The sequence below is a fragment of the Sebastes umbrosus genome, chromosome 6, assembly GCF_015220745.1.
Source record: "Sebastes umbrosus isolate fSebUmb1 chromosome 6, fSebUmb1.pri, whole genome shotgun sequence".
In the NCBI taxonomy this organism is placed as follows: Eukaryota; Metazoa; Chordata; class Actinopteri; order Perciformes; family Sebastidae; genus Sebastes; species Sebastes umbrosus.
The window spans coordinates 20,514,039-20,536,173 of record NC_051274.1 but is presented as its reverse complement, the minus strand read 5'-3'; the positions used below and the strand labels follow the sequence as shown (position 1 = coordinate 20,536,173).

General features: G+C 41.1%; 1 protein-coding gene across 6 annotated transcripts in view; it reads right to left on the bottom strand.

The window, feature by feature from the left end:
• Positions 1 to 22,135, bottom strand: part of LOC119489419 (ERC protein 2-like) — a 184,098-nt gene that overhangs the window by 113,893 nt on the left and 48,070 nt on the right. For all 6 annotated transcript variants that reach the window (XR_005207175.1, XM_037771807.1, XM_037771802.1 and 3 more), the window contains one exon: positions 5,056 to 5,193. Coding sequence is in view for 5 of the 6 variants with exons in the window: in XM_037771807.1 (XP_037627735.1) it covers positions 5,056 to 5,193 (138 nt within the window). In the remaining variant the exon portion in view is untranslated. The remainder of the gene's footprint in view (positions 1 to 5,055; positions 5,194 to 22,135) is intronic.

Here is a 22,135-nt window from a genome sequence, read left to right as displayed (position 1 = left end):
ATCAGAAGTGGTTTCTGGGGTAAACAGATGGGCCGAGGCCGAGAAGGGATTTACAGTTTATTGTGCCCATTATGCTGTTCGTTTCAAAGTCTGTCGGCGACAAAAACAAATTTAGGCGATAAAAGATCATTTTAAGTGAAAACATCTACGTACTGAAGGAAAAACACATCAGCCAACATCTTCTCTATTAATAGATTGATTTCTGTGAGCGCAACGCAATTGTTTTTCTTGTTGATTGAAGAAATTGAGTGTAGTTCAAGTAAAATTAAAGGAAATAATTGCAGCCTACATGGCAGACTCACACACACGCGCGTTCATACCCATCAAGAGCTCAAGCACCCCAGCGTCTGACTCTACTTTACCTGCTTTCACATAATCAGTGTCAAAGCACTTAACATTATGTAAAGAATAGGAGTGTGAATCTTTCGGTATCTCACGATTCAATTCAATTTTCAATTCAAAAAGTTTCCCAATTCAAATTCAATTCTGGATTCAGTACATAGGGGTGCTAATTTCGGGATCATCTGTGGCAAATAATGGCATGAAAGCAGAGTAAAGTGTATACTGTATAACATTGGAGTTTTTATATTTGAAAAAGTTATGTCAACTGATTGTAATAATTTTGCACAGAAAGGCAAAAGGTAACATTTATTCATGCTAAACCTGCACAAATAAACACTTTTTACTAAAAAAATGTAGGAATTCTCTATTTTTCAGTGACTTCAAGAAAAACAAGTTTAAGTAATAAAAAAAAATAAAAAAAATGTTGCCTGTTACATAAATAAAATTGCCTTTTTATTTCCCAGGAACTTGCCAATGTCTAAAATAAATTATATACAGTAAAACTGTGTGATTTTTCAACAAATCACACGCATTATGTCGATGACACCGTGTCCTAACTTGCTGCGAGAGACACAGCACTGTGCAGCGCGGTGCGCCGCTTTGAGCTGAACTTTTGTCAGACACTGTTTCTATTTAATCCCACTGCTGGCTTTCAAAGCGCCGCAACGGACGAGGAACAGCTGATTGTTGGAATAAAATAACTTTGATAACTACCATACCTCCTTGTTTCACTACAAAAATCTAACTAAGGTGACAGCTGGCTGGAGAGAGATCACCTGAAAGTTTCCTACTTGCTGTTGACTATAGGCCTATGTCATTTCCAGTAAAAATCAGTGCAAACGTCAGAATACATCAAGTACTACTCAACAATCTTTTATGTGGTTACAGCTCCAGTCTGATCTTGAGTGCACAGCTGATAGTTACGTGGTTTGTTTACATGACGTAATGTAATGCTTGCTGTTAGGACACGGTGTGTCTTTCTCTCTCTCAGTGGCAGAGTTCTCTTCATCATTACAGTTGTTGTTGAGTTATTCATTGTTCAGCTTGACCTAACGTTACATTTCATTTTCAATTAATCAAAGTGACATTGTGTCTCCCGTAATGCGATGCATTGAAATTGCGGTAGCAATATATAGGTTCTTTTGTAGAAAAAAAAACTATTTTTGGAAGTTGTGATCGATTAAAAATCTTAGAAGATAAGAATCTTGCTTTTTCCCCCCAACATATATATATGCTTCCCAGAACATAAATATTTTTATTGAGGAGGCATTGTAAGCTGACTCAGTCAGCACTAATGTTGTATCTCCCAATCAGAACCTCTGTAAAAACACTGAGTTGCAATTCTCAACTTTTAAATAGTTTGAACTTTGACCTAGTTTTAACACCACCTTCCAAAATGTCAGTAATGAAGCATAGCGCTAGTTCACGCAGAGCACTGAAGTCATGCTTGTATTGGCTGATTGGCATCAGCTGTTTGCAATATGCTTCAAAATGATTGGCTCATTCACAGCTGTGGCTAGTAACATCCAATCACATTCTCCGGGCCAAAGAGAGAGATGACATGGACGCTCCTGTAGAACATTTTCAACTGCTCCTTCAGTCACTAAGATGAGTGTGCACTTGGCAGGTCAGAGCACAAGTAACACAAGCTAACGATGCAGACAGAAATATATAGGCATAAACATACACACATGTGTAAATAAAAATGTGGCAGCCACTGGAAAAACAAGAAGTACAGCTGGACATCCACATCTGTCCTAACTGGGAACTCTATAAACTCTTAAGCAGAAGCCAGTGCCAACAAAATGTAAACCAGCATCCATCTTTTAGCCTGCAGTACAAACAAACACGTAAATGGGAACCGTTTTTTAGCCTGCAGCGCCAAAGCAATCATTTTTTAAGACTGTCGTACCAACAAATGTGTGCTTGCAACAACTTCAAACATGCAACAAACCCAAGCAAGTTCGAGTCACTCTGAAATCAAGCCAGTCAGTTCAAGGTAGACTGTATATACTGCCAGACTAGGATTTGACATCTCCATGGTCATGGTCAGTTCAGTATACAACATCAAATCTACCCTGTGTTCAAGCCTGTCTCCAATTAGAAATCACTGGCACCCAGTAACCTTGAGTGCAAAATTCATAAACACATCGCTAAAGGCTTGTGTAGAGAGAAAAACACCATTAGCATTCCAGTTACTCAAAAGTGACTTATTTACCCGGGAATACGGCAAAATCAGTTCAGTTTTATTGGGTAAATGTACCTGCATTTTACTGAAGACAAAACACCACAGTGGCCAGTCATCTTTTAGTGTTCGTGGCGGTGTGCTAGCTCAGTGGTGTTGAGATGAAGCTTTATGGAGACCAGCTGCACTCTCATGTTGCCAGAAAACAACAAATGCTGCATGTTTACGACCTCGATCCAGCCCATCCACTCAGCCATGTGTAGTTAGTCTGCTTAGTTCACCTTGATTCACAGGGCGGTTGTTCAGCTATGTGATTTTACATTTCAATCAGTGGGCAACCTCCAGGTCTGAAAAGTGAAGCCAATGCTAAGTGTCTTAAACTTGCATTCTTTCTAACAGCCAGCAGGGGGCGACTCCTCTGGCTGCAAAAAAAGAAGTCCGATTGTATAGATGAGAAAATGACCATACTTCTCACTTGATTTATTACCTCAGTAAACATTGCAAATATTAGTTTATGGTCTCAATCGCTAGTTTCAATTTTTCTTCAATACAGCATGATGTTCATTAGGTAAATTATGGTCCCATTTAGAGTCAAATAGACCATAAAGCAGGGGATGCTTTAGGGCGTGGCTACCTTGTGATTGACAGGTCGCTACCAGGGCGTTGTCCGGGCTGGGAGTTGTCTGTGTTTTAGCTTTAACCCTTTCACAGTGTGTTTTCAGTTCATGTAAGTTAACATTTTGGTCGCCTAAAAATGTCTTCAGCGTTCAGCTGTACTTAGCCCTCTCATGTCGATTCTGGTTGCAAAAAAACAAGATAGCCAGAAACCAAGATGGCGACGGCCAAAATGCCGAACTTGAGGCTTTAAAACAGCAGTCCACTACCCAATGAGTGTTGTCACAGTGACTATGTCCACTTCTTATATACAGTCTATAGAGTGCTACAGAATGAGTCCTATAACCTGGAAATTAGTTAGCATTTCAGCACTTCTGGTTCCCTCATCTGGAAGTCAATGGGTTTTTAGTTAGATGCCTGAAATAAGGTCTGTGGTTAACACAAGCATTAGAGATTTTAACGTTTTGTTCTACAACATAAAATACATCAATAAATATCCCACTCGTGAATTTTGAAGCCTTTATATGTCTTTAAAAAAGGTGTTTGCTAACAAGTGACTAAATGAGACTACTAAACGTCATCACACCGACTCGTCCACCTTTACAGCCTCGTAGTGTCTACTCACGCTCATGTGACCGAGGTGTAGTTTGTCTGTAGCCTAATAACGTTAGCTTTTTACTTCTGCTGATTGCATTCACACTCAATCAAAATCATAAAAGTGGTGTTCATTTGTGGAGATTATCTTGCTGAACAAAACGTGTAAGCATCAGAGACGTGTGTTTGCCACAGAGCTTATTTTTTGCAATGATCCAAAATCGAATGGAAAAATCCCATTGGATTTTTGTCGAGGGAACCAGGGCGATGCTAACTTCCTGGTTGGCCTATAAAAATACATCATCCCTGCACCACTCTATGGCTGCAATGTATCTTCAAATGTATATGGATGCATACGGTTCTGTGCTCATTGTACTATTTGCTGAGGCTGTACAGGCCAGTAAATCCAATTAAAAATCAGTGATATTGATATTTTACTAACATTAGACCAGGACTGTATGAATCCTATTGAGACTTCACAGTACAGTAATAGTAGCCTCTCTCATTATGTTGCTAATTTTTTCCTCGATATGTGCTTGGCTGTGTTATCTGTTTCTGAATTTCCATCCCAGTCTGACCCTTTGTAACTGTATTCCTCTTGCCAGCTCTGTTCTTTCTCTTCTTCTTTCATATGTCTTGCAGAAGTTGCTCATTTTTTACTCTGCCTCCACCCTTGCATTCCTTGACCTCTCCCTCTCTTTACTCTGAGGCCACCTCTTCCATCAGGGCCGTGCCTCTTCTGCCTGCCATTCCACTTTTCCATCCCTCCACTCCTCCTCCCCCTTTTCAAAACTTCCATCCTCCTCTTATTCTATAGATCATTCCCTCCCTATGTACAGCGAAGTTACAGACAGGGACTAATCCTCTGTCTACGTTCACCTTAGACCTCCCTTCTCCTTCGCTCCCTTACTGTTTTCAGAGAGGACCTCATCCAGTGTGGTCCAAGGTCTATAAATCAGGGGGGCTGTGTCAGTAAATTATGGCAGTGAGTCATAGCAAAGCACGCAGCTTAATTAAGCCGTATGCCGTGTACCAGCTTCCTGAAAGACCTGTGTGCCTCAATGGGTAAGAATTTCCAGACCCTTCCAGACCGAGTGGTGGTCATTTTACGAGTTTGTATTTATGTCCGTTGTTATGTCTACAACTGACAAACAGTTCTCTTCATTAATAGTGTGCGTAACTCTTCACACCATCCACCCAGCAACTAACAGAGCAACCTCAATGCTCTTCCCAGCTGGTTCTGTCAGTTTTTCCTGACCTCCAGCCTTTTCAACAAGGCCATCCTCACCCTTCTCTTCATACCTCCTTCTGTCCTGTACCTTTTCTGATAGGGCTTCCTCCAGTGTGGCCAAGGCTGTGTCGGTGTTGCTGGAGTCAGTTTGGAGTCCCTGGACCCTTTCCTTCAACCCAGCCAGCTGTTTGTCCTTATCCTTTAACTGCTCCAACAGGTTCTCAATCTGGAAACAGATGGACAGTGATAGAGACAGAGAGGAGCTGAGGTTAGTGGCATATTGATGTGAAGCAAGCACGTTACAATCACAAAAATTAGACTAATATTGCTTAATTGGAAAAGTGCCTTTCCCCCCCACAAGATGGGTAATTGATGTACTTAATTTCATGAAGCTAGAGAAAATCAGACATACACTACGTGACATATTAAGACCTTGCAGCTTCTCCCTCCACCCTCTTCCTGCTCAGCCTGAACTTATATGACCAAGATGTACCATATATTTATTTTTAGTAATCATTCCACACTTAGAACCATTTTTTTGCTGTCTCTCTTTATTTTAATTTTTTTTTATTACACGGCTTTGTTGAATATTCAATTCTGATTGGTCAATCACGGCGTTCTACGGTTTGTTATTTCTTTATAGCAGGTCGTTGCTATGTATAACGGACTGTTGCTATGGGCGAAGCTCTGATGTTGACTAAGGCAAACCGTTTTTGTGTCAAATTATTGATTTCTTAAGTAAGTAGCTGTGTAATAAGTGGGATAATGTACAGCTAGCGGGTCATTGTTGTGAAATAAATCCCTTCAGGACGATGACGAGAGCGCATTGCGTCGGGGTCCTGCCACATCACCCTGTCGGGGTTTATTTCACAACAATGACAGGCTTGCTGCACATTATCGAGGGCTGACCCGAATGCTTTGAAGCTTCGACCGTTTCCGTGATAATCGACCTCCAAATCAGTATTCGAATGCTTCGTTTTTTGTTTTTATATATATATATATATAAGTATGTAATAATAAAGTATAAATCTTAAAATAGCCCATAAAAATAGGAATAATCCCACATTATTCATCATTCATATTCAACATTAATTATAATTAGTCATTCTCAGACGGATATCGCTGTTTGTTATGTATAGATGTGTGTGTGTGTGTGTGTACAGTAGTGCGGCAGCGGAAATGACCCGGAGCTTCAAATACTTTCAAATATTTCTCACTGAAGCTTCGAAGACCAAAGAATTGTATTTGGGACAGTCCAAACATGATCCCTTGCTTATTTAGTTTATTTTTTTCAGTCCTTGTTTTCTTAATTTTGTCTTGGCTTTTGCAAGTAATTAATCTTTTTTAACAAATATATATATATAATTTTATTATTTTATTTATTATCATTATTTATTTACTTATTTCATTCATTCTTTTTTATTTTTGTCCCTTTTTTGTCTTTGGGCTTTGAGTCACGGGCAGAAAAGTTTAGACGGAACATGAAAGGTTGAGTAGCGTTCGTACAGTGTACACAACTGGACTATCGTGACTGGAGACCTTGCGGTACCAAAATTCCACGAATAGAAATTATCCCATTGACCGCCGATTCATCGAGAAGATGAATCTAGACACTGAATAGTGTGCCCAGTCTCTGAATGCATCCCCCAATTTCCTGCTGTAATGTCTTCCATTCTGGCCTGGCATCTCAAAGATGAGCAGCAATGAAAGTCTCCACTGTACGGCTTTTGGTCAACACAATAATTGTCTTGACCAAAGCCGTACATAATTATTGCTGCCATAATTATTACGGTTTGGATCGGTGAAGAGAGAGGAAGTGAGACGAGAGGTGTAAACAACACAGCCGTTGGACGGTGCGACTAAATCAGTTTCGGTATTAGTTTAGTAGCGTTACACTAAGAGTTGATTCAGCCCATTGACTGTGTCGGGACTGTGTCTTCATGCATCTGCCTTTCTGCGGCTAACCTCATGTCGCTAAAGTGGTGGTGTAATAGCCAGTTGTGGTGTTCAAAAGCCTTTATCTGATGAACATCCGCAAAGCAGAACACAAACACACACAGATGCACACTCAGACACACAGGCGCACACACGCACACACACACACACACACACACACACAAACACAAAACGCTCCGAGCTGTACCAAACAAAACATTAGCAGATGCAGCGCGATGCAACGAGACTCCAGAGGTCTACAAATTAGTTACAAAGGGATCGTACATGTGGTGACGGGACATGGTGACATGGTGACTTATAATTTCCACAAGCAAACTCATACATTCCTTTGTGTTTGAATTAACGGCATGTTGATGTAAAAAAGGTAGTTCAATTTGAAAAGTTGACGGACTCCCTGAGACATATACACTGGCATAGAGCAACTAGAATCCTCCAACTCAGTCTTCTTTAGTGGTTTTTTTCTACAGACAGACAAAGCGCCATTCACTCACTGCTGCAAAGCATTAATTCCACGTTTGACCCAAGTGGTCCTTTCTCAGCTCAGGGCTTGAGCTGTACAAAAGAAAAGGCACATGCACTGAAAAGAATTCATTATTTAATGAACATGAGAATCCAATAAAAAAGAAAGAAAAGCACTTCAGGCCATCAAGAGACCACATTTGAACTGAGATGGTGACAGCGTAAGAAATGTCCAGTGGGGGAGGAATGAGCTGCATTCCAGTCATGGGTACATAGATAGATAATGTCCAAATCTCTGCAGCTATTTTACAAATGAATCCAATTAGAGTGTAGGCTTTGGTGTTCTCTGCTCCCTGGAGGGCGAGAGCAAGGACTTAAAGGAGCCATCTTGGTTTTGGCGATGGAGGGAAAGTGGCAGGACGGGGTGGGAAAAAAGCAGTCGGGACCCTTCGGCAGATCTTGATAGGTTAATGACAGTCATTATACAGCCAGGCTCAAAGCTCTGGTAGGTCGGTCCGCAAGCGATAGGGACATTAAACCCTTCAGGGAATGATGGGAAAGCTTCACACTACCAAAGTCGGATACAATTCCCAGCAAACCATGATTGCCATGGGTGTGTAAGATGGGATTTTAGGGTTGACACTGTGAGAGTTTATTCTCGTTTATTCTCTCATGATTCTCTCATTTGAAGCGAGTGGGCTGAAGAGGCACTTTTCACTTAATTTAAGGGCTGTCGAAGTTAACGCGATAATAACACGTTAGCGCAAACTCGTTTTAACGCCACTAATTTCGCCGAGGTTGTAGGGGGCTCAGTTTTCAAAGCTAGAGTGAATATACTGCCATCATATGAAACTAGAAAATCTAAGGAATCTGTTGGTATCATGTCATACTAGCTAGTGAAGGAGGTTGAATAACGCTCCAAACTTACGCTACATTTTGGCAAGGGAAAAACTGGCATGGCCATTTTCAAAGGGGTCCCTTGACCTCTGACCTCAAGATATGTGAATGAAAATGGGTTCTATGGGTATCCACGAGTCTCCCCTTCACAGACATGCCCACTTTATGATCATCACATGCAGTTTGGGGCAAGTCGTAGTCAAGTCAGCACACTGACACACTGACAGCTGTTGTTGCCTGTTGGGCTGCAGTTTCCCATGTTATGATTTGAGCATATTTTTTATGCTAAATGCAGTACCTGTGAGGGTTTCTGGATAATATTTGTCAGTTTTTGTGTTGTTAATTGATTTCCAATAACAAATGCATACAAACATTTGCATAAAGCAAGCACATTTGCCAACTCACATGTTGAAAAGAGTATTAAATACTTGACAAATCTCCCTTCAAGGTAAAAGGTTGAACAGATAAAAAGATGTGCGATTAATCGCGATTAACTATGGACAATCATGCGATAAATCTCGATTAAATACTTTAATCTGATGACAGCCCTACTTATTTTCCAAGGGACGTAGGCACTTGAGCACCAAAGCTAGACGCATCCTAACATTCACGATTTCCACATCATGGAGCACCGGCGAGTCCTCACAGATTAAACAACGGTGACACTGGAACACACTTATCTCCACACGCAGTAAACACAAGGGGAAGTACAAACAAACCAAGTATCTGGCTTTGGCCTCTAGTTGTAGCAGCTCAGTAGCATTGACCTACCTTGTTAAAATAAATAGTAGAATACGCACCGAAACATATACATATGCATTCATGCACACCCTGGCTCCCTATCCCTATGGGCACCACAGAGCCCTATTTCAGGTCAAATTGAGCATGTCGCCCCTGGTCTTAGATAAATGATTACATTCTTTACCAGGCTTAAGTTTGCTTTGGCCTGGTCGCACAAAATAACAACCCCTCGATGAAATATTTAGCCACGTCGCTCTGCCGTCTGTGAAATTGTGCAGAAAACCGTTGAACATAACTTAAACGTTGTATCGGGCACATGAGAGGGAGTCACGTGAGTTCGTGGATATGGGAAAGAGGGCAAGGAATTCTGTCAGAAAGTCAAAACATACTCTCCGAAGAGAAATGTCTTTGGTTGACAGGCGAGGCGCAGGGCAGCCGTATGCCTCGCTGGGAGAGAGGGGGGGGAGGCCTCTTAACCAGTAGCGCGGTTGTTATGATGAGAACAGCAGTCATTCATTTTATCTCTCAGTGTATGAGGCTTCCTCAAACTATACTCCCGCATCTCTCTCTCTCACACACACACACACATACTCAGGCTTTTATCATTAAACCACAGTGCATATGTCATCCCACTCTGCAACCACACACACCTCCCGGTGCAGCAGACCACCTACGATAGGCCGCTACCATGACTCTCTGTCTGTCTCAGTGAGTGTGTATCCTCCTGAGAAACCATGACGTCTGTTTCAGTCGTCTCCCACACACAGGGCTCCCCACTGTTTACAGCCTCACTGTTTTGACTCTGATAACTTTATCAACACGCTGATAGGACGGGACCAGGTCCTCCTTAAATGTGCTGATGTGCGGTTAACTTTTACTGACCTTGACTTTGCGAATGACATAGACTTTTGCAAAACAGTAGTTGATTGATCGACTAACATAATTATGTGAAAAAAAAAAAAAATAGCATTACCGCCTTCACGGTTGTATTCCTCTGCCAACCAGTCAAGTTTGCAGTTTACATCCATGTCTGTCCAAAATGTCATCACTTTATCATTTTATCCTTTTAAACATTTGTGTGAAATTGTCATAATTAGAAGATGAAGTCTTGTGTTATGGCCAAAAACATGTTTTGTGAGGTTGCAGTGACCTTTTACTACCAAAATCTAACCAGGTCATCCTTGAGTCCAAGTGGACGTTCCTGAGATATCGTATTCACGAGAATGGGACAGACAGGAGGTCAAAGTGACCTTTGACCACTAGAATCTAATGAGTTCAAGTGGATGTTTGTGTCAAATTTGAAGAAATTCCCTCCTAGCGTTCTTGAGATATCGCATTTACGAGAATGGAGGATGTATGAACGGACAACCCGACAACATAATGGCGATAGCCGTGGACGGAGGCATTATGTTTTTAGGTTGTCCGTCCATCTTTTTATTACTCTTAATAAAAAGATGCAGTGATACTGTATGTGTTAAAATATGGAAACAAAGATCGCTGACAAATGTACTATTATAAAACAAGACCCAAGTAAGAGCACCGCGCTGTGAAGCAAATTTTTGTAGCGCCCAAACGGCGATACTACAACTTCCGTGTCCCGTTTTTCCCATAGACTTACATTGGGAAAGAAACGTCTGTAACTCAGCGGATAATTTTTTTTTAGGTAAATTAACTTCCCAGTATGAACACTTGAATATCTCTTATTTAAATCATTAGGTCCTAAAAGTTGTAATATAGCTGAATCCAGAGTTACTTTCCTTCCTCTGTTCATGGGAGTGAGACCCAGACCGAGGCTGGACCGAGGGCTGGGAGGCGGAGTTAAAGGAAAACGCTACTGCGCCTGCATTATGGACCCAATGAATGCGGAAGATCGGCGGATGATCCGGGTACTTTATCACTAGGCAGTCGAGCCATTTTGGCTTCATGCGCCACTGAGCAACTCTCACAGGAATGAACGGGAGCCCGCCTCCGACGCTGTATCCAGTTCTCTTTATACATCCATGTTATAAACTTGGTGGTGCTGGCTACAGTCATAATGTTCTTGACTTATCAACTAGAAACTATAGTGGCTTAAATGTGGGCTGTGATATTGTCACCAGTGAAACAAAACATAGTTAAAGTGAGGGGGGGATTTGAAGTCTCAAACAATAGTTAACACACATTCATGTAAAGTTAAAAAGTTAATAGTAAATCGTCAACAAAACCATTTTGATTCTGTTTAGTGGGCTTTGGAGCCTTGGTGTTGCATTGCTGTTGCAGTCTGAAGAGTATGATCATGATTAGGACAAGCTGGGTTCTAATGCAACGGGAGAGAAGTTAGTGAAACAGTATCAGGCCCTGTATGTCTGGCGAAAAGTCGTGATCTAAAAGCAGCTCGTTCCGGAGCAGAACCACAAACCCGGTCGACCCGTCTGTCTTCCATCCAAACTGAGAACTAGAACTCGGTGGCCTCCAGAGGAATCATTTCTGCAGAACACAAGAGGAGACCAGCGTGGAGCGTGACCACCATAAAAATACAATCGGTTGTATTTTTAAAACTCTTTTGGACCAATAAAAACACCAAACAATAATTGGTCGCCCTTTTCTGAAAGTCTCATTTCTCTGCGCTTGTCATCACCTCTGAAAATATGACGGGGACAGTTGTAAAAACCCAAAGATCCTGGCGCTGATGCGGTACGTATGTGCATGCACACAGCCACACACAAATACACAGAGGGACAATAACCGCAAACTGAACAATATGTAGTAACACAGAGTGTACTTCCCCAGAGAAATCTAGGTCACAGTCGGAGAGAAACACGATGAAAGACTACATACTGGAAATGTCATACTGCTACTTCAAGTACTCCACAAGCACGTACTGCAATCCGAGTACAGCATGTACATGTCAAACTGTGTGTGTTTATGTGTGTGTGTTACTCGAACGCGCACACCTGCATACTGTTCCCATCTCCTGCCATCAGAGCTGGATGATTCCCAGATTAATAAAGGACTTCCTCCGGTTCCTGAGCACTCAGATGTGGCTCTTCAAAGGGAAACACACTGTGGTCATGAAGCTCGGGGAAGATAGTGACCTTTCCAGTGTGAGGAGGGTGTGCTTGCACTTCATTTAACCCCTGTCCCACCACCAACTCCCATCACTCTGCCTGTGAAGCAAAGCAGCACGGGAAACACTGGCAGACGGAGCAAACACTGATACTGTGTACGCTGGCGCCCCCATGTGGCCATATTTTGCAACAGGCCCTTTTATCCACTTGTGATGACTGCAGAGTTAGTATAAAATGAAAAATGTTAATGTCTTTCAAGCATCCGCTGTGTGAGGACAGCAGAGCGGTACACAACCACAGAAAGAGATTCAAATTCCCAAAGTTCTCTGAATAGGTGAACTCCATATTCATGATATGTGACACTTCACATCTTCACTTTACAGAGCGAGGTAACACAGAAGAGATACTGCTCCCAGTTTCTTTACTTGCACAACTGAGCAAAACAATCCCCTTCTTCACACTACGTCATTACACGTTTCCTTGAATAAGAAAAGTAGCTTAACATAAAATTGTCAGGTTTAGGCAATATAACTACTTCCTTAGGTTCAGGATAGAAAAGATCACGGTTTGGGTTCAAATAAGTAACATTACGTTAATAAACTGCCTGCAAACTGCCTCCCTGTTTGTACAGCGGATGATGACAGAACCGCTACAGCGCGAGCACAGTTTGCGTTGATCGGGCTCATTGAACCCCCTAGAAATGCACCTATATTTTTTATAATATACGCAGAACTAATAATTTATTGTAATGATGAATAATATCGAGCTTGTTGTGTCTTCTTATTGACAGAATAAGAAATCAACAAGATAAGTTTTTTTATTTACTTATAGCCTAATAACATCGGACACTATCCACACCGTTAAATATGCACTTCTGTTATGTCATGTAGGCTAAACAATCCACGTCGGCCTACCTATCAGCTGTGTGGTCGAGATCAGACTAGAGACGTAACCACTTAAATGATGGATGAGTAGTACTTGCTATCTTCCGACGTTTGTGTTTTTTAAACAGAAAACAAAGGTTTTACACTGCGATATTTACTGAAAATGACATACAACACAGCCAACATTAGCCTAAATAAACTTTCAGGCGATCTCCCTCCAGCCTGTTGACTCCTTATTTAGGTGTTTGTAGTGAAATGAGGAGGTATCGTACAGATAACTCCTTATTTCAACTTCACCAATCAGCCGTTCCTCATCTGTTGGAATAAGGAATAAATAGAAACACGGCGTCTGAAAAAAATTCAGCTCAAACACGCAGCGCTTTGTCGCTCGTGGCCAGCTAGTTCATTCCAGTAGAAAACACTGCAATCAAACTGATTTTGTCACCGACACTTGCACGCATCGCATTCTATTTGGAGGGTGTAATATGTAGGCTACACACATCCCAATACATTAGACCTCTCTGCGTTGTACACATTACATTCCCTCTAGATTTTCTTTGTGAACCCCAAACCTTAAAGTTCAAACTGCGACTGTGCGCTAAAGGTCTCCCGAGAGAGAGATGCTACTAAAACCGAATAGAAATAACATGTTACATTATTGACATTTGGCTGGCTGACACACACACTTATCGTGGCGGTAAACAAGCAGTCAGCACAATTTAATTGTTATGATTATTAAAACTTAATTAAAATGGAAAAACAATTACTATTAAACAAGCATTTACACTGAAGACAGTAGGATTTGCGAAAAATTAGGGTCCTAGACATGCAGTCCTAGGACTGCGGTCCTGAAACTGCAGCTTCCTCTATTGCAGACACATGCTACTCACTGAAAAGGAACTGCCACCATTTATTCATAGCTCCATCAGATCTCTGCAGACCGCTGAGTCGACTGGCCGGGGATGTACGTAAAGGGGACAACGTGACACAAAGACCCTTAAAGCAGTAAATGCCACCTCTCCCCTATTCCCCTCGAACGACCCTCCTGATGTCACGCTTCGTTGCTCGAGGAGTCATTACTCATCTGTTATCGACCAGAACGACGGAGCGAAATGACTTCATAAGACAAGTGGTGCCCGAGAGAGGGAGGAAGAGGAAAGAGGGTCAAAAAGCACGATGCTCAGGTTCTGAAATCATCCACACGTTTCTAAACAAGGAAGTAGAGGTCATTCTTTATTTCTGTCAGGGAACAGCTTTTCCTTCCAAACTACAGTATGTCAAAGAGAGAAAAAGAGCGTTTCCCCCTGATGAAAGAAAAATTTAAAAGCTTTTTTGATCTGCTGGCCAACACTGGTCTGCAGAAGAGGGCTGGGTACACAAAAACGATGTATCGTGCCACTGTGTACCTTCATGTGTGCTAGCCTTCCTAGTACATGTCTCTCTATATCTGCTGTGTTGTTCTCAACCAAATCTCTTCTGCCTCCAAAACCAAAAAGGACCATGCAGAGGCAGGATCTAGTGTTGACAAGCCAAACAGGCAGGACTTCGCCGATCCCACAGCCAAGGGAAAGATTTGTCGAGGTGGAACCAGGAGCAAACGAAAGAGACAGACTTTTCTACGGGTATCACTGCGATTACAACTGAGGCCTGTGACTCTCACAGCGGCTTCCTCTCCATCGCCCCGACATTCATTCTGCTCCCTAACTACCAGCGCCTGTTTAGAAATACAAAGGTGCTCTGTGTCCATCAGCAACACACACTCTCATTTGGATGCAGGCGCACAGGTGTGTAAACATATACACACTTTATGAATACAGAGAAAAAAAGCATACAGAACACAGATGAATACACACAATAAATCTAATTTATCAATATTCATGAGTGTGTGTTTAATTTTCTTGTATATTTTTGCAAACGAGCAACTTTCCCTGTATTTTGTCAGCGCGCATACAAGGATAAATCCCAATCCTTTCTATGGAAATGACCTACATCACATGACCTCCGTTATAAATGAATAACTATGGCACAACCTCAGAAACATCAAATAAAGTAAAGATGATTTTAATGTAAGAAATTATATCAAATAGGCTGTAAAAAGATCAGAAAGAACACATTAGTTTGTAACCAAAGTGCTGAGTTATCTGCTTCAGAAAGGTTATAATTTTAACAATAAATTACAGATTACATTAATATAATTTTGTTTATGGAATGCAAGATTTGAAACAACGATTGCATGATATGAAACTTGAAATCAAAAAGCGAATAACTGCATGCAGACCAAACTTCAGGAGGGGGCCAAGAAATGGCAGATAAAATCTGAGTGCGGCTGCTATCGTCAGCAAGGTGGCGAAGCGGCAAGGGTCTACTGAATTATTTCAACATTAAGTGCAAGCTAAAAGCAAATTACAGTCATATTCTGCGTAAGTTAAAACACAAACAATCTCAACTGGTCGGTTGTTCTTAATGCCTGGACTATCGGTAACCAAGAAAGAAGTCACTCGGCTGAAAACAGTTCTTCACAGATCAAGTTTGGAAAAAACTACTCAGAAAGAGAAGTAACAATTATTCTACTCACACACAACTGCCTCATCAATAACACTCCCTAAAAAGTAATAATCTTTGTTTGCATTAAACCATTATTGCCTGTTTTAGGACTGAGTACAAATACGTCTAGAAGCGGTGTGAGCTACAGATGCACCTGAGTTATTTCTATAAGCTACAATTAATTTTTCTTTAGGATATTACCCAACTAGAGAACAAAAACTGTTCAAAAAGCCTGTTTTTACTCCTTTAATCCAAAAACTTTTGTCAAATATTTGAAAAACTCTAACAAAAAAACTCCCCAAACTTTGATCAATCCTAATTTACAGTTACTGAAACTAAAATATTTAAAGGTCCCATGTTGTAAAAAGTGAGAATTTCATGTCTTTTTTTAATATAAAGCAGGTTTAAGCGTTTTATAAATACTGTGAAAGTATCGAAACGCTCAAACCACAAAGAAATACACACAACCCGTTTTCAGAAACCGTCCATTTGAAACAAGCCGTCAGGATTTCTGTAATTTTGTGATGTCACAAATGCACAATATTCAGACCATTACACAGTTTTAAACATTCTAAATTTGTCAGAGTTTATTTCCTGTTACAGGCTTCATCAAAAATCGCATATTATGCACTCCATACTCAATATGTGTACTATCATTCAACATACTTTAGTGTGAATAAACTATCTTTTCGGACGCACTGAGCAGTAATTTACGTCGTCACTTCCTGAGAGACTCCTTGTCGGTTGCAGACCTGTAACCATGGTAACCCGTGCCAACCTCGAAAACGACGGTTTGTGAGAATCAAAGTCTGAACTAATTTAAAATCTATATTACGCCAAGCAAAGTGAAAATCTTAAATTGAAGCGTTATTGACGTTACAAAGCTGTCTGTCAACGACCGTTATGAACGTTGTCATTACTGCCACATTGCATTATGGGATATTTATGCCACCATAGTATCCAGCGTTGCATACTGTAATATTTCACCGGTAATAGTATGCAATTTGCGTATTATTACTAAAATATCTCACATACTGGTTTAGCGTACTAAATAGCATGTTAGTGTGGAATTTTGGACGCAACCACAGTATATGTGAATGACATCAGCTGACAGGAAGTAAACATGGACCCAAGCTGTTGCCTAGCAACACAATTCAATTGAAAGTCTGTGCAAGAGGGTGAATACAAGCATATTCAGACAGACTATGAGAAAAATTAAGTTTTTTTGTTTTTTTTAAATGAGCACAATATGGGACCTTGAAGTAGCTTGACAAATGAGGCCTACTGTTTGTGTATGTGCATAAACACATTTGAATATGCACTCACATACACAAACAGGAAACCACTTGTCTAATTCTGTATGTCCATTGTAACATGTGGCTCTGCACATACAGTACAGATCTCTGAGGAATACACACACACACACACACACACACACAATCAGGCTATGATTATTATCATGAATGTCTGGGGCTGCATATAGCACTTACACATATGACAAGCAGACATCCTCCCCCTCTCCCCACACATTCCTCCAGAAAGTCATTCACACAGAGACCCTCCACTGCATTCATACATATCAAATACACACCAGACATATTAACACACACATATTATGTACACTTACACACACACAACACACACGGCGATGCAGACACGCACACGGAGGATGACAAGAGAAACAGCGAGAAAGACGAAGCAAGTGTTGTTTTCATAGTGATTTCTCCTGGCCGACCACAGAGCAAAACGAGACTCCTGCAGACCCCAGAGCTTCTCAATGAAGACAGATTGCACTTGTGCAAGCTAGGGCTGTACGTGAGTGTGTGTGTGTGTGCCGGCCAAGTTGATCCACGTCCATGCTCTTTAGGCTCAAGACCCCTATCTCTGCCCCCCTCAGCTGCGGAATGCTGCAGTGATTGCTGGGTAATTACCCTGACGCTTTATTCCTCTGCTCCCAGCACCATTAGTATTAATTCTTTTCTTTTTCTCCTCTTTGGAGAGAGGGAATGGGAGCCCTTTGATCTGAGAGAGAAGGAAAGAAAGAAATCCTCTGTGGCCACCCGGCGGGGACCACAGCAGCTGTGTGTCAACCTGCAGCTTCTGACCCCGGCACACTTTACAGTGATCTGGTCAGACAGGTCAAATACAGCATGCAAGTCATACGGTTCAGCTGAGAGACGTGAGGGTCAAACTGTGACCCACTTTAGACAGAAACCTCAGATCTTACAGTATGAAATACTAACACTCGACTGCCAACAGGTAAGGTCGAAGCAGGTCAGCCTGAGTTATGGCTCCGGTGTCATCTGGCAGGATACAGTCAGGTTTGGGTTCTTCATCATTTCGGAGAGTCATCAAACACGTCCGATGTCTTCGACTGCGGTGCACGTGTTGCGGTCAGGGAGAAGACGGACTCGAATAGCTGGAGCCTGACATGTGGCCCGACACTGGGTTTGTCTTGACTGATGTGTAGCCTGGCTCCAATCAGCCGGCCTCAGGCTCTCACCATTAACCCCGGCTGATTGCTGATAGGAGCAGAAGGGGGATATGGTGAAGGAGGTGGGGAGGGGGGCTATCACAGGCTGTTTACCGGAACCTCCCCAGCTCCAACGGGCTTATCTGTAGCCACGTCTCTGCTCTGTGATTGGTCAGATGGAATCCATTAGGATGAAAGAAGCATTGGTGGCCTCATCACGAGATCTATCAAGATCACACACACGCTCACACGCTGAGAAATACAGCTGTTACACACACACAATCACTCACCTGGAATACTTACAGTGTACCTTACAGTGTGTCTAGGGTTAGGTATGTCAGTCATTCACTGTTTTTAACTTAATTACATGAAGTCAGGTGACAGCTTCATGCAATAAACATTATAGATGCTAAGTCTTTATATTCAGTAATGGTATTCAGGCAATGCACCTCTACTTTATAACAGTATTAGAGTGCAATATCATTGGTTAGGGCTGGAATTTGTGCCAATACGGTATATTTGAGTTTCAGTACCATACTTTATCAATACCTTAGTTTGAGCATTATAAACCTGTCTCCCACAAAATTACATTCCCATACAACTAAACTGCATTCTCAGTCACGTTTCAAAGGAAATATATTTTCTCCTGGATTACAGTTGCGACTTTAAACAGTTTTAAACACGAGATTAACATTGTAAATTGAAACAAAACAAAACAAAAAACGCAACAACATTACTTAGTTAGGTTTAGGCAACAAAACTACTGGGTTAGGTTTAGTTAAAAAAAAAACATTATGGTTTGGCTTAAAATGACTATGTTTCACATGGGACACAAACAGCGGCCTCCTGGGGGAAAGTCTGATGTTTGTTGGACCCATCCACCTCCACACCCGCCTGCCAGTAGTGGATTTCTCACTTGTTATAATCGTTATTATACAGCTGTTATTAGACAGCTACATCAGCTATCCGTGGACTTTGTGATACGTCAAAGACAAAAGTAATCCGTAATCAAACGCAACTGAGAATGCAGTTTAGTGGTATGGGAACATCATTTTTAGGAGACAGGGCTGGGAATATACACCTGTATTTTCAAAAAAACTTTTTTCATTTAACAAACAATGTGCCCCACTTCTCAGTGCATCAATATTCAGTGCTGTCTTAACTGGAGAGGCAGTACAAGAACTTAGTTAAATAAAACACAGTCTAAAATTAGCAGTTTCCTGATCCAGATCCGGAAATATCTGACCAAAGATTAAATAAACAACATTAAGAATCTGACCGAGCATTTGCTGCCAACTTGCAGCACTGACAGTTTTCCGATCCTCCGACCTGTGGTCACATTTCAGTCACAAATCAAAATGTATTGAGGTTTGTTACCCAGCCCGTGTCAGGGTGCGTCACTGGACTTAACGACCTTTTTTAGGCACCAACACTTATTATTAGATGACTGTTTTAGGAAGTGGTTTAAAATTGGAGAAAGAGATCATTGTCTGTCATACACATCTGGACACAAAAGCAGAAAGCAGTGCCTTGTTTATACATACACACACACACACATACACACAGAGACACACAATAAACACTGTGCCAATGCTGAACTAATATTTTCCTTTCTATCAACATGCAGCACTTCCCCTCGCTATCCATATGCATCAAACTCAAAAGTGCCAGTGTTGTTTTGGGGGCGATGTGTAAAACATGTGGGAGGAGGGAGAGAAAAGAGAGAGAAAGGAGCACCAAAGGTTTTTTTTTTGCATGGGTACAGTAGTTTGCTCAAATTAATACGATGCATGCCTTAATTCAACAAGGGACATGGAGAGTATTTCAACAATAATGAAAACTCCTAACCGACAGAAACTCCTGACAGACAGAAGAGCAACTGCTCCACAGAGAGACATCAAAGTAGGGGGAGGAAACAGAGGAAATGTAGAAGGCCAGGGAACATCTCTATTTATCTCTATATCACTCTCTCTCTCTCTCTACTTTTCTTCACAATCAAAGGCCTCGCCGTGCCGATGACACCAGGCCAGAGCAAGTGCTGAAAGAGTCTGGCAGAGGGTGCTCTGAAACAGAGCTGGGTTCCCCTGAGAAAGTCTAGGGGATACCTGCGAGACACTATCATAACGAACAGAGACCCTTGTGTACGGGGCATCCTTAAACACACACACACAAACATACACACATATGCCCCAGCAGACGTAATCGAATCTCTCTGTCTGTGGTCGCCATAGGGAGGGAACACGATAGGGAATACTATACGTCCATGCACACAGCCAGCCTTTTTAGAAGCATGAATATGGATTGAGACGACCACAATGTTTGAACATGAATAACACATGTATGCCAAAACCGCACCACAACCGGCTCTGCGTGTGTACCTCCCACACCCCTAACCCCCCCAGCGAAAGAAAAAAAAAAAAAAAACTGAAAAAATAAATAAATAAATGCATCATTATGCATTGGTCATGGTCTCGTAGACCGAGGGCTCGAACAGAGCTGCCACTGTTCTGCGTTGTGATACGTAAGACCGAAAATGCCCCGCTCTAAACCTAGCATATGCATTTCTCGTTTTCTCATTTAAAGACCTCATTATTTTTTTTGTTAAATTCAGCCTCTGACTATTAGGATCAATGTAGGGCTCAAACTACAGCCATGACATCATGGTACCATGATATAAGTCATGGTGACTGTCCATGGAGAGACTCCGAGGAAAAGATAGAAATCGTCATACTCCCCCGAGACAGAAAACAGGGCACATATGAGTGATACACAGTATGCTGCGAATTAACGCAGTCTCTGCAGTGGTGCACTACAATCATTTTGTGTTTAGCACTGTCTGTGACTCATCTGCCCACCAGTCTGGGAGTCATTTCTCCAGTATGTACTGTAAAGTGTCACTCGCTGTACTAAAGAAGTGATTGCCGAACCAAAGAGGGGCGAAAGAGGGACACTTTACCATTCAGAAGGTCCACACTTCAAACAACAGATCTTTAAACTTCAAAGTAAGAGAAGTCTAACAAACATAAGTGTGGTTTCACTGAAGTACTCTCATTTGTATGCACATGAAGTCGTCTCTTGACACTTAAAGAGGACCTATTATACTAGTATTTTAGGTTTCGTTTTTTCTTTAATGTTCAAAAAACGCTTTACTTTTCTCATACAGGCTGTGCTGCTGCACCTCTTTTCACCCTCTGTCTGAAAAGCTCTGTTTGAACTCTTATTTTACAAACCTCACGTTGCATAACATTACGCTACGGCTTCGCTTCAAAACAAACTAAAACGGTAAACGACTAATTTTATTAGAAATTAAAACTCAGAGCGCGAACGCACTTTAGAGAGAGAAAGACAAACAGACAGACGGCAGCAGATGACAGAGAGGTAAACAGTGCACGCACTACACTGCATTAACTGTATCTGGAAATTGTGTGCATGTGAGTGAAAGTAAACCTTTTTTAAATTTCGATAAACTAATATTAACATACAGAGATGGAAGAAAAATGCAGATCTCTACTTAAGTAAAAGTAGTAATACTACAGTGTAAAATACTAGCTACAAGTAAAAGTCCTGCATTCAAAATAATAGGATACTCAAGTAAAAGTACGTAAGTATTAGCATCACCATATACTTAAAGTACCAAAAGTAAAAGTACTCATTATGCAGAATAATCTATATTATATTATTGTATTCTAATTATTGATACATTAATGTGTTCATCACTTTAATATTGCAGCTGGTATATGTGGAGATCATTTAATGACTTTATATACTGCTGGGTAGTTTAATCTATAATAATACATCATCATTTATTAGTTCATTATATTTTTGTATTAATAACCTGAATCTGAAAAGTAACTAAAGTTATTAAATTTATTAAACTTAGTTGTTTAAGAGAGGGAAAAAGACGGTATTGGATTGGTATCGGTATTGGTTTCGGACATTAAAAAGTGGTTTCCAGCCATCTCTATTTGTAATTTTGCAGACCTTTTACATGCACAAAAAACTATATACTGTAACACACTAAAGGAAAGGGAAAAAAGCACAAAAGCATAATAAGTCCCCTTTAAAATATTTGGTATAAGCTGCTAAACAGGTTAAAGGTGAGTCATGCTAAAGGAGATACGCACTTTAATCACTATGTAAAAATAAAATAAATAAATAGTTGGTACA